The 12,575-nt window shown below is 42.8% G+C and overlaps 1 protein-coding gene across 3 annotated transcripts in view; it reads left to right on the forward strand.

Moving 5' to 3' along the window:
- The window catches only part of LOC139559838 (kin of IRRE-like protein 1), a 95,989-nt gene extending 83,873 nt beyond the window's left edge, over positions 1-12,116 (forward strand). For 2 of the 3 annotated variants that reach the window (XM_071376212.1, XM_071376210.1), the window contains 8 exons: positions 3,838-3,965; positions 4,615-4,741; positions 4,991-5,091; positions 6,115-6,331; positions 6,645-6,752; positions 7,027-7,154; positions 7,986-8,096; positions 9,899-12,116. In XM_071376212.1, coding sequence (XP_071232313.1) covers positions 3,838-3,965; positions 4,615-4,741; positions 4,991-5,091; positions 6,115-6,331; positions 6,645-6,752; positions 7,027-7,154; positions 7,986-8,096; positions 9,899-10,537 — 1,559 coding nt within the window. In that variant the 3' untranslated portion in view covers positions 10,538-12,116. The remainder of the gene's footprint in view (positions 1-3,837; positions 3,966-4,614; positions 4,742-4,990; positions 5,092-6,114; positions 6,332-6,644; positions 6,753-7,026; positions 7,155-7,985; positions 8,097-9,898) is intronic. The other variant, XM_071376211.1, reaches the window with a different exon arrangement.
- The last annotated feature ends 459 nt before the right edge of the window (positions 12,117-12,575 follow it).

Genomic DNA, 12,575 nt, shown 5'->3' on the forward strand with positions numbered 1-12,575 from the left:
CATCCCAGGGCACGCAGGGCACGTGACCCCCCCCCCCATTTGTAGTATTTCAGTAAATTAGCTTTCAAACAGCAACATTTTATCTCAGGCCTCATGGTCCAACTCATCCTAAACAATGCTCCCGAGTGGCGCTGTGGTCTAAGACACTGCATCTCAGTGCAAGAGGCGTCACTGCAGTACCTGGTTCGAATCCAGGCTGCATAACATCTGGCCGTGATTGGGAGTCCCATAGGGTGGCACACAATTAGCCCAGCGTCATCCGGGTTTGGCCAGGGGTAGGCCGTCATTGTGAATAAGAACTTGTTTTTAACTGACTTGCGTAGTTAAATAGAAATAAAAATCTAAATTGGGTTGAGGTCGGGTGATTGTGGAGGCCAGGTCATCTGATGCAGCACTCCATCACTCTCCTTCTTGGTCAAATAGCCTGGAGGTGTGCTGGGTCATTGTCCTGTTGAAAAACAAATGACAGTCCCACTAAGCACAAACCAGATAGGATAGCGTATTGCTGCATACAATGTCACCAGCAAAGCACCCCCACACCATTACACCTCCTCCATGCTTCACGGTGGGAACCACACAAATGAAGAAAAAAAAATATTGGTCACATACACGTGATTAGCAGATTTTATTATGGATGTAGCGAAATGCTTTTGCTTCTAGCTTCGACACCTACATGCGGAGATCATCTGTTCACCTACTCTGCGTCTCACAAAGACACAGCGGTTCATACCAAATAACAGATTTCCACCGGTCTAATGCCCATTGCTCGTGTTTCTTGGCCCAAGCAAGTCTCTTCTTATTATTGGTGTCATTTAGTAGTGGTTTCTTTGCAGCAATTTGGCCATGAAGGCCTGATTCACGCAGTCTCCTCTGAACAGTTGATGTTGAGATGTGTCTGTTACTTGAACTCTGTGAAGCATTTATTTGGGTTGCAATTTCTGAAGCTGGTAAATTTAATGTAGTGATGCACCGATATGACATTTTTGGCCGATACTGATATCCGATATTACAATTTTTTGCGGCCTTTTAAGCATTCTAGTACAGTTAAGTAGTTAACAGACACACATGGACGCAGCGGTCTAAGGCACTGCATCTCAGTGCAAGAGTCCCTGGTTCGAATCCAGGCTGTATCACATCAGGCCGTGATTGGGAGTCCCATAGAGCGGCGCACAATTGACCCAGCGTCGTCCGGGCTGTCATTGTAAATAAGAATTTGTTCTTAACTGGCTTGCCTAGTTAAATAAAGGTTACACACACACACACCACACTGACCAAAAAGTTATTTTGTTGGCATTTACGTATGTCCCCATTACCAGTAAAACATAATCAAAACCTATATATTTCACTTACTTGCTGTGCTGTTTCGTTGTTCATTTGTTCAGTCGTTTCATTCTCAACCAGGATTTCTATGGAACGCCATTTGGGTCCAAAAAGATACACGTCAAATAACACTTGTCTCACGCACCGACAGTGCTGGTCATAAAAAAGCTAGCTAGCTCATGGATATAAACAATGTAGTTATTCCTCAAAAACATAGCATACCGACATAATCTGTTTCAGTAGTTACAGTTAGCTAGCTAACTATATAGCTAGGTGTCATCATCTAGAATAACCCTAATTTATAAGTCAGTTATTATTTGATTAATGGTGGTCGGACCCATCTATGTGACGCTAGCCACAATAATGATTAGCCACAATTGTGGACTTTGCGGTTAGCCTTCAAAATAAATGTATGGCATAATTCTAATATTTGTATTCATTTGCATCACTGTCAATGCCATGCTTTTATTTTGAAGGCAACCCGCAAATTCCACTATTGTGCCTAATCCTTATTGTGTCTAGCTTCACAACACATAACCCAGTCCGGTCGAGCCTCACGAGCCAGATGAAGCTGGCTCTGCTTATATCGTTAGCTTTGGGCAACAGGGTTAAGTAGCTGGCTAGCTATTTATTTTCATGAACTAAAGTTCAATTTCAATAGGCGAACAACAAGTGGCAACCTAGATAATACTTACTCACAAGGATTCCTAAATCATTGCTAAGAATAATGAAAATGACTGCAGTTTCTACTGGTCATTGATTTCAGGCTGGTGGTATTGGTACTAGCTAGGTACCAAGCTAAAGCTAGCTAACCCGGAAGTTGCGGTCGAACAAATGATGCTTTATTACCAACGCGGTGTTGTAAACACATCGTTCGTGGCCAGGGTGTTTGCTTGTTTACAGACTTTTTTTAGTACAGCTTTGACAGTGCTACTGTATCTTTTTTGATACCCAAAGACCCAAACGGCGTTCCATAGTATGTATATAGTCTCCCGGGTGGCGCAGTGGTCTAGGGCACTGCATCGCAGTGCTAGCTGCGCCACCAGAGTCTCTGGGTTCGCGCCCAGGCTCTGTCGCAGCCGGCCGCAACCGGGAGATCCGTGGGGCGACGCACAATTGGCATAGCGTCGTCCGGGTTAGGGAGGGTTTGGCCGGTAGGGAGGGTTTGGCCGGTAGGGATATCCTTGTCTCAGTATGTAAAAATATATATATTTTTTAAATGTAATAAAATGGATGCACTCTACTGTAAGTCGCTCTGGATAAGAGCGTCTGCTAAATGACTAAAATGTAATGTAAATGTATATCATGAAGCTAATAGCAGTGAAGCTACTACTGTGTATCTCCGGTAGGGCAACATCTGAAAAATAGTTGAGCACCGATACACACTACCAATTGCGCTAACATCACCCACGACAGAGAACAGTTAATTATCAAGGGCAATGAGTTCCATTATCTTGGCTTTAATGGATTTCGCAATTAAGTTGTCTCACTGGAAATGTCTTACTCTTTCAAATGACTGCTCGACTTGTTGACTGCTCGATCCACACAGCAGACATTGTGGGCTAGGTTAGGAATGTTGTGTTGCACGTGTAGCGCAACATTTTACGTGGCGTCATTACATCCTGTACCTACGTTATATAGGTATGCACGGTAGCTTTGACATCAGTTTTTAACATCGGCGTTAAACTAGACATCGGGCCGATACCGATGATGGCATTTTTAGCTAATATCGGCCGATTACGATATGTTCACCGCTATATCGTGCATCCCTACTTTAATGAACTTATCCTCTGCAGCAGAGGTATCTCTGGGTCTTCCTTTCCTGTGGCAGTACTCATGAGGGCCAGTTTCATCAAAGCGCTTGATGGTTTTCGCGACTGCACTTTAAGAAACTTTCAAAGTTCTTGAAATGTTCCGTATTGACTGACCTTCTCTTAAAGTTATGATGGTCTGTCGTTTCCTTTTGCTTATTTGAGCTGTTCTTGCCATAATATGGACTTGGTCTTTTACCAAATAGGGCTATCTTCTGTAAACCACCCCTACCTTGTCACAACACAACTGAGTTGCTCAAACGCATTAAGAAGGAAAGAAATGTCACAAATAAACTTTTAACAAGGCACACCTGTTAATTGAAATACATTCCAGGTGACTACTGTACCTCATGAAGCTGGTTGAGAGATTGCCAAGAGTGTGCAAAGCAGTCATCAAGGCAAAGGGTGGCTACATTGAAGAATCTCAAATCTCAAATATATATATAAAGACATATATATTTGTTTTTACACTTTTTTGGTTACTTCATGATTCCATATGTGTTATTTCATAGTTTTGATGTCTTCACTATTATTCTGCAATGTAGAACATAGTAAAAATAAAGAAAAACCCTTGAATGAGTAGGTGTGTCCAAACTTTTGACTGGTACTGTATATGTCTGTCTATATTTTGTATTTATAGGCAAGTCAGTTAATATTCTATTCTATATACCTGTTTAACTACTGTATCTGTCTGTCTGTCTGTCAGATGGTCCTATCCTGAAGGGGGCGCTCACGCCGATTACAGTGGACATTGACTTTGACGCCAAACTCAACTGCAAGTGGGCCGGAAACCCTCCACTCACACTCACCTGGACCAAGAAGGGATCTAACATGGTGAGAACTGAGAAGCTATCCTCTGCTATAAATCCTGGGTTGGGGTCAATTCCATTTAAATTAATTCAATTCAGTAAGTAATTCTAAATCATATTTTTCGCAATGCTTGTCTATGAGAAACAATTTCACTTTACTTCCACAATTGACTGAACTAAAATGGAATTGACCCCAGCACTGCTGCGATCCAGGACCCTGAAACCCATATCGGGACCTCCATATCCATTCTACCAGTGTTTGACTTGGACTGAAAGAGGTGCCAGATGTAACTCATTTTGGATGCTGGTACTCTTTATATTTCGGTCCTGATACTCATCACATTTAAGGTTAATATTGCCCACCGGCCCAATTTAAATACCCTAAACCCATAAAAGCAGCACTACATTGATCCTTGTCCCACCTGAACTTCTTACTCTCCCCAAACCTAAATCTAACCCCCCCAACCCAACTAATGTTGAACTCCTAACCTATGCCCTAAATATTTTATTAATGCTTTATAACTACTGTAATAAAAAAATATATTGGAGCCTGCTGCTGTGAATATCAACATGTTTTATGAATGAAATATCTCCCTTCCTCCCTCCCGTTGCAACTCGGTTCCATCTAATCTCCCTCCCGTACGCGTGTGCGTGCCTGTGTGTGTCCTTTTCAGGTCCTTAGTAACAATGAGGAGCTGGTCCTGAAGTCCGTGAGCCAGGCAGACGCGGGCCAGTATGTGTGTAAGGCCATCGTCCCCAGGATCGGAGTGAGAGAGACTGAGGTCAATCTTATAGTCAACGGTCAGTTACAGTACAGCCATGTATAGTGTACACACACACACAGACACACACATACATACAGTGTTACTTTTAACATTCCTACCCTCTTGCTGCTGTTACTACTTTTGGGTCCATATTCATAAAGTGTCTCAGAATAGAAGTGCCGATATAGGATCAGGTTCCCCTTGTCTACCACAAATTCCCCCTCATTATCACTTGTTTTGTCATAAGTGGAGTCTAAATAGCTGTATCTGTCTGTCTCTCACCCAGGCCCTCCCATCATCTCCAGCGAACCAGTGCAGTACGCAGTGAGAGGGGAGAGAGGAGAGGTCAAGTGCTATATCGCTAGCACCCCTCCACCCGATAAGATTGTGAGTGAAGTGAACTCTGTGAGATATCCTATGAAATATCTGTAACCCTTCATAATAACTTTCATGTATATGCATTTATGAATGCTTACAAATGCTTTGTAAATGGTCTAATTTCTTATTAAGTGTAAGGCTTTGTGAAAAGAGCGAGTGAATGAATGAATAGGAGCTGTACTGACAACATGGGGTGTGAGAGGGGGATGATGTGAGAGTGAAGGGGAGAGTAAAATTCTGTACCTTTCAGTATCGATTATCCACGACACCAGCAGAGACATGACAGAAATCTGTGCTTTATTAAAAAAGTCTCCACTCCTGCCTTTTAGTGGATACATCCCAAATGGCACCATATTCCCTTTATAGTGCACTACTTTTGACCAGAGTACTGTCAAAAGTAGTGCACTATAAAGGGAATAGTGAGCCGTTTGTGACAGCCAGTGGGTGCTTGGAGCATATAGTGTGATACGACATTTATAGTTTTAACTTAATGCAGTGAAAGAGGACCTATGAAATATGGCGCTGTGTACTTGTGAGAAAGGACACAGGGGGCTGGTGAAGGGGAGTGAGGGAAGAGGAGGGGATAACTTCAAAATCTTTTATTTATTTTTCTGCCTCCAGTCGCTTTGCCTTTTTCATTTTTGGGGGGTTAAAAGGTACATTAGCACAACATATTTGATGTATTTATTCTCCATATTTAATAGTTTTACTACTTCAGCAGATTTACGGTAGAAAAATCTGCTAGACTCTCTATTGCTCGTGTACACCTGCCTCGACCAGGTGTGTGTGTGTCTGCATGCATGCGTGTGTCCTTGGGTGTGTTTGTGTTAAAGACACGGAACCCAATGTAGTGTGTGTGTGTGTGTGTGTGTGTGTGTGTGTGTGTGTGTGTGGGGGGGGTGTATGTATGGTTATGTGAGTACTTATATGTTGTGTTTGAATATACAGTATGGCTGTGTAGACAGATTTTCTGTTCTCCATTGACTCACAGTTTTTATTGTTGTGCGCGCATGTGTGTTTGATTCCTTACAGGTGTGGGCGTGGAAGGAGAACGTGTGGGAGAAGGAGAAGGGGACTCTGCTGGAGAGGTACACGGTGGAGCAGAGTAAACCTCACTCCCAGGGAGGGGCTGTCCTCTCCACCCTCACCATCAACAACGTCATGCAGTCTGACTTCTACTCTCCGTACAACTGCACCGCCTGGAACACCTTCGGACCGGGGACTATGATCATCACCTTGGAGGAGAAAGGTACACCTTAAAGCTGGCTGGATTCAGGCCAGAATCTGGTCTAGCAGTAGTCCATCCGACCTCCCCCGAAGAGGCGATCCCCGGGTCCACCACTTGCCCCTTTCCTCTCTGTTTCCCACACTAATCTCCCCCTCTCATTCATGTATGTATCTATCGATATCTAAATAAAATACATAAAGAGGAGGGAATTCCACTCCACATCCTTAAAAAGTAAGTCACTTTGGATAAAAGTGTCTGCTAAATGGCATACTGTATATTAGCATTATATGTTGGTATAACCATGTGTCTCTGTCTCTCTTGTCTCTGTGCACAGAGATAGTTCCGGTGGGGATTATAGCTGTTGGAACAGTTGGAGCCTCCATCCTGCTCCTGATCTTTCTGCTGGCTCTGGCCTTCTTCCTCTACCGCCAACGAAAAGGCAGTGAGTACTGTACCAACCAGCTACCACGCCCTCTGCATGCAACATCTCTCTGTGTGTGCATGTCTGTGTGTCTGTCATTCATATAGGATGTGTCCCAAAAATCACCTGATTCCCTATATAGTGTACTATTTTTGTTCAGGGTGCCTTTTGATACAACCCAGATGTCTGTCATTGCGTAGGTGTGTTTTGTTGTATATGTTTGTGTGTGTGTGTGTGTGTGTGTGCGTGCGTGCGTGTGTGTTTGACAGCAGCCTCTGTCTTGTTTGGGTTCCAGGTCGGCGTGGGGTCACTCTGGGGAAGCCAGACATCAAGGTGGAGACAGTCAACAAGGAGACACACAGTCTGGAGGAGGAGTCAGGGAGCATTTCCACGGCAACACGCATGGTCAAAACCATGTACTCCGTGAGTACCCCACAACACCCACCTCTGTAATACAAATCAAACTTTATTTTAAAGGGCAATTGTTTTGACAAAGGAGCCTCCCAAAAAAAATGCGCCAGCTATACCATCTAGAAGGGAATCAAAGTGCAGCCCTGAACCTTTCTTTACTGTCTCTGTTTATTTCAAGTGCATTTACACTTTATAGTAAAACAATCCAATGAAGGATCAGGGAGACATGGATAGAGGGTTTATGTTATCTTTTACCTGAAGACTTCTCACAGGCTGAGGGTGTGTCTCAAATAGCACTCTATTCCCTGTGACAAAACAAGCAAGTATAGTGTAAAGAATCATTGTGCCATCTAACCGCTGTGAAATGTATTTTCCATAACCAAAAATATTATATTTCAGCTGGTTGAAACTACAAAAAGCGAAAGTTAAAAGACGCAACAACTAAACTTAAGAACGGGAAGCATAGAAATAGCACACATAGAACTGATCTACGGCTTCTTATTCTTGCTTTCGATGATAATGACAGATCTATAACTCACATTTCTATGTGAATTTGGTTGGGTCGCCCAAAAAGTTACCTATTGCAGCCTTAAGACAGAAAGTGTTATAGAAGCGATAAGGTGCTGAAGCATTTAATTGTTGTTTAAGAACAAACCACGGACTGAATTCCCCCTTATGTGCTGCATAGCCCTGGCTATAACATCTTGAACTGTAGTCAACAAACATTTATCAAATAACATTTATTTTGTCTTCATCATATGAAAAACCTGATATTCTGTTTTCCTCTTCCTTCCCTCCTTTCTCTCTCTCCCCCTGTGTGTCTTTTGTTGTTTGATGGTTTAGTTTCTGCCCTCTGTCTCCCTCTCTCCCTCCACTCAGCCATTCAAAGACGATATGGATCTGAAGCAGGACCTGCGCAGTGAGCTCGATACCCGCGAGGAGTACGAACTGAAGGTGAGCAACTCTCTCTCTCTGCTACTCACTTCATACAACCTATGTCCAAAACAACAAACATCCCATACATACAGTGCCTTCAGAAAGTATCCACACCCTTTGAGGTTTTTTAGAAAGGTTTACAAATTAATAAAAAATGAAAAGCTGAAACATCTTGAGTCAGTACGTATGATTCAACCCCTTTGTTATGGCAAGCCTAAATAAGAAAAATGTGCTTAACACGTCACATAATAAGTTGTATGGTCTCACTCTGTGCACAATAATAGTGTTTAACATGATTTTTGAATGACTACCTCATCTCCCCACACATTCAATTATCTGTAAGGTCCCTTAATTGAGCAGCGAATTTCAAACACAGATTCAATCAGACCAGGGAGGTTTTCCAATGTCTTGCAAAGAAGGGCACCTATTGGTAGACGGGTAAAAAAAAAAGATCAGACTTTGAATATCCTTTTGAGCAAGGTGCAGTTATTAATTACACTTTGGATGGGGTATCAATGCACCCAGTCACTACAAATATACAGGCTTCCTTCCTAACTCAGTTGCCGGAGAGAAAGGACACTGCTCAGGGATTTCACCATGAGGCCAGTTGTGACTTTAAAACAGTTACAGAGTTGAATGGCTGTGAAGGGAGAAACCTGAGGATGGATCAACAACATTGTAATTACTCCACAATACTTACCTAATTGACAGTGTGAATAGGAAGCCTGTACAGAATAAAAATGTTGCAAAACATGCATCCTGTTTGAAAGTAAAACTGCTAAAAATGTGGCAAAGAAATTAACTTAATGTCCTGAATACAAAATGTTATGTTTGGGGCAAATCCAACACATCACTGAGTACCACTCTTCATATTTTCAAACATGGTGTTGGCTGCATCATGTTATGTGTATGCTTGTCATCGGCAAGGACTAGGGAGTTTTTTAGGATGAAAAGAAATGGAATAGAGCTAAGCACAGGAAAAATCCTAAAGGAAAACCTAGTTCAGTCTGCTTTCCAACAGACACTGGGAGACAAATTCACCTTTCAGCAGGACAATAACCTAAAACACAAGGCCAAATATACACTGAAGTTGCTTACCAAGATGGCAATGAATATTCAAGAGTGGCATAGTTACAGTTTTGACCAAAATCGGATTGAAAATCTATGGCAAGACTAGAAAATGTCTAGCAATGATCCACAATGAACTTGCCAGAGCTTGAATATTTTTTTTTAAGATAATGTGCAAATATTGTACAGTCCAGGTCTGGGAAGCTTTTAGAGACTTACCAAGAAAGACTCACAGCTGTAATCGCCGCCAAATGTGATTCTAACATTAATTGAAAATTAGATATTTCTGTATTTAATTTTCAATAAATTTGCAAACATTTCTAAAAACAAGTTTTCACTTTGTCATTATGGCCTATTGTGTGTAGATGGGTGACTGTATACAATACACAAACACATCACACAAAATATCACAATGACTACCTTACACCTCAAATATGCTGACACCTCAAATGTAAACACATGTAAAAAGCTCACTATCCTTAGGAAATCACAATACACAACTTACACATAACATTTCACATAAATTATCACATTGACTACCTCACCTCAAATATGCTCACATCTCAAATTTAAACACTCATGTAAGCTTGTAAAAAGCTCACCATCGCCTCACCTCTATCCTTAGGACAGTACAATGCACAACTTACACACAGCATATCAAACATGACTAGCTCACAGCCCAAATAATGCTCAAACCTCAAATTTTAACCCATGTAAAAATCGCACTATTTCCTCATCATCTCTATACTTAGGATCCAACGAACGGCTACTACAATGTCCGCGCGACCACCCACGACGATGCCAGGCCGTCGTCCCGCTCTATGCTGTACCAGGGAGAGTTCCGGAACTCCAACCCTCCGGGGGGAGCAACAGGAGCTACCTCCAGTGGACCAGCAGGGGGCCCCGGTGGGGCGGTGGTGGCAGGAGGGGTCCCGGGGAATCCGGGGTCACGGGCAGGGTGCTACGACCCCCGACCTCCGTCCAGGATGTCTCATACTAACTACGCCCAGTTCAACACCTTCACTAGGGCTGGGCAGAGCCAAGCCCCGCCCAACATCACCCATCCCTCCCATCCCACTTCACAGACCAGCGAATTCCCCGGAGACTGCGCCCTATTGGACAGCAACACTCAGCTCACCTATGACAACTACGGCTACCCCGCCAAGTATCCCACCTATCGGATGGGCTTTGCCCCACCCCCGGACGTAGGACCAGCCTATGAGATGTACCCGACTGGACAAGGGGTGGGACCAGGGCCAGTCCAAGGACTAGGTCCTGGTCCAGAAACTCTGCTGGGGAAGTATGGGACCTCCACCCGCTTCTCCTACTCCTCTCCTCCTGGTACGGACTACAATCAGAGACACACGCAGAGGATGCAGACACACGTGTGAGAGATGTATTGTGTAGTACACAGTGGTTTTCATACACACATATACGTACATAGTACATACAGTGCATTCGGAAAGTATTCAGATCCCTTGACTTTTTCCACATTTTGTTATGGTACAGCCTTATTCTAAAATTGATTAAATAGTTTTTTTCCTTCAATAATTTACACACAATACCCGATAATGCAAAAACTGGTTTTTAGACATTTTTGCACATATATAAAAAACGGAAATATCACATTTACATAAGTATTCAGAACCGTTACTCAGTACTTTGTTGAAGCACCTTTGGCAGTTATTACAGCATTGAGTCTTCTTGGGAATGATGCTACAAGCTTGGCACACCTGTATAGGGGGGAGTTTCTCTCATGCCGCTGAAAAACATTCCCACAGCATGATGCTGCCACCACCATGCTTCACTATAGGGATGGTGCCAGGTTTCCTCCAGACGTGACGCTTGGCATTCAAGCCAAAGAGTTCAATCTTGGTTTCATCAGACCAGAAAATCTTGTTTCTCATGGTCTGAGAGTCCTTAGATGCCTTTTGGCAAACTCCAAGCAGGCTGTCATGTGCTTTTTACTGAGGAGTGGCTTCCGTATGGCCACTCTACCATAAAGGCCTGATTGGTGTAGTGCTGCTAAGATGGTTGTTCTTCTGGAAGGTTCTCCCATCTCCACAGAGGAACTCTGGAGCTCTATTAGAGTGACCCCTTGACCCCGGGTTCTTGGTCACCTCCCTGACCAAGGCCCTTCTCCCCGATTGCTCCGTTTGCCGGGTGGCCAGCTCTAGGAAGAGTCTTGGTGGTTCCAAACTTCTTCCATTTAAGAATGATGGAGGCCACTGTGTTCTTGGGGACCTTCAATGCTGCAGAAATGTTTTGGTACCCTTCCCCAGATCTGTGTCCCGACACAAACATGTCTCGGTCTGTACGGACATGCACTGTCAAATGTGGGACCTTATATAGACAGGTGTGTGACTTTCCAAATCATGTCTAATCAATTGAATTTACCACAGGTGGACTCCAATCAAGTTTAGACACTCAAGGATGATCTCAAGGATGATCAAGGATGATCAATGGAAACAGGATGCACCTGAGCTCAGTTTTGAGTCTCATAGCAAAGGGTCTGAATACTTATGTAAATGAGGTACTTTTGTTTTTTATTTGTAATACATTTTCAAAAATGTATAGAAACCTGTTTTCGCTATGTCATTATGGGGTAGTGTGTGTAGATTGATGAGAAATAAATCAATGTAATCCCTTTTAGAATAAGGCTGTAACGTAACAAAATGTGGTAAAGTCAATGGGTCTGAATACTTTCCGAATGTACTGTATACACCTAAAAACAAACGTACTTGTCCGAGTGAAACAGAAAGATACACTCAACCGGGGAGAACGACTTCCCCCTGGCATTGAGGATTTCAAGTTGAAGACCGACGCAAAACTGCAGTCATTGTTTCCAGATAACAGGATCCCTAATTAAAAGTGACTGGTGAAGTGCCGATCTTCGTGGAAAACTTTTGTGTATATACATTTTTGTTATATACACAAATATTGGTACCAATAATTTATTATATTTCACCAGATATACAGTGGGGAGAACAAGTATTTGATACACTGCCGATTTTGCAGGTTTTCCTACTTACAAAGCATGTAGAGGTCTGTAATTTTTATCATAGGTACACTTCAACTATGAGAGACGGAATCTAAAACAAAAATCCAGAAAATCACATTGTATGATTTTTAAGTAATTAATTTGCATTTTATTGCATGACATAAGTATTTGATACATCAGAAAAGCAGAACTTAATATTTGGTACAGAAACCTTTGTTTGCAATTACAGAGATCATACGTTTCCTGTAGTTCTTGACTAGGTTTGCACACACTGCAGCAGGGATTTTGGCCCACTCCTCCCTACAGATCTTCTCCAGATCCTTCAGGTTTCGGGGCTGTCGCTGGGCAATACGGAGTTTCAGCTCCCTCCAAAGATTTTCTATTGGGTTCAGGTCTGGAGACTGGCTAGGCCACTCCAGGACCTTGAG

Source organism: Salvelinus alpinus, chromosome 30, assembly GCF_045679555.1.
Source record: "Salvelinus alpinus chromosome 30, SLU_Salpinus.1, whole genome shotgun sequence".
NCBI classification, from domain to species: domain Eukaryota; kingdom Metazoa; phylum Chordata; class Actinopteri; order Salmoniformes; family Salmonidae; genus Salvelinus; species Salvelinus alpinus.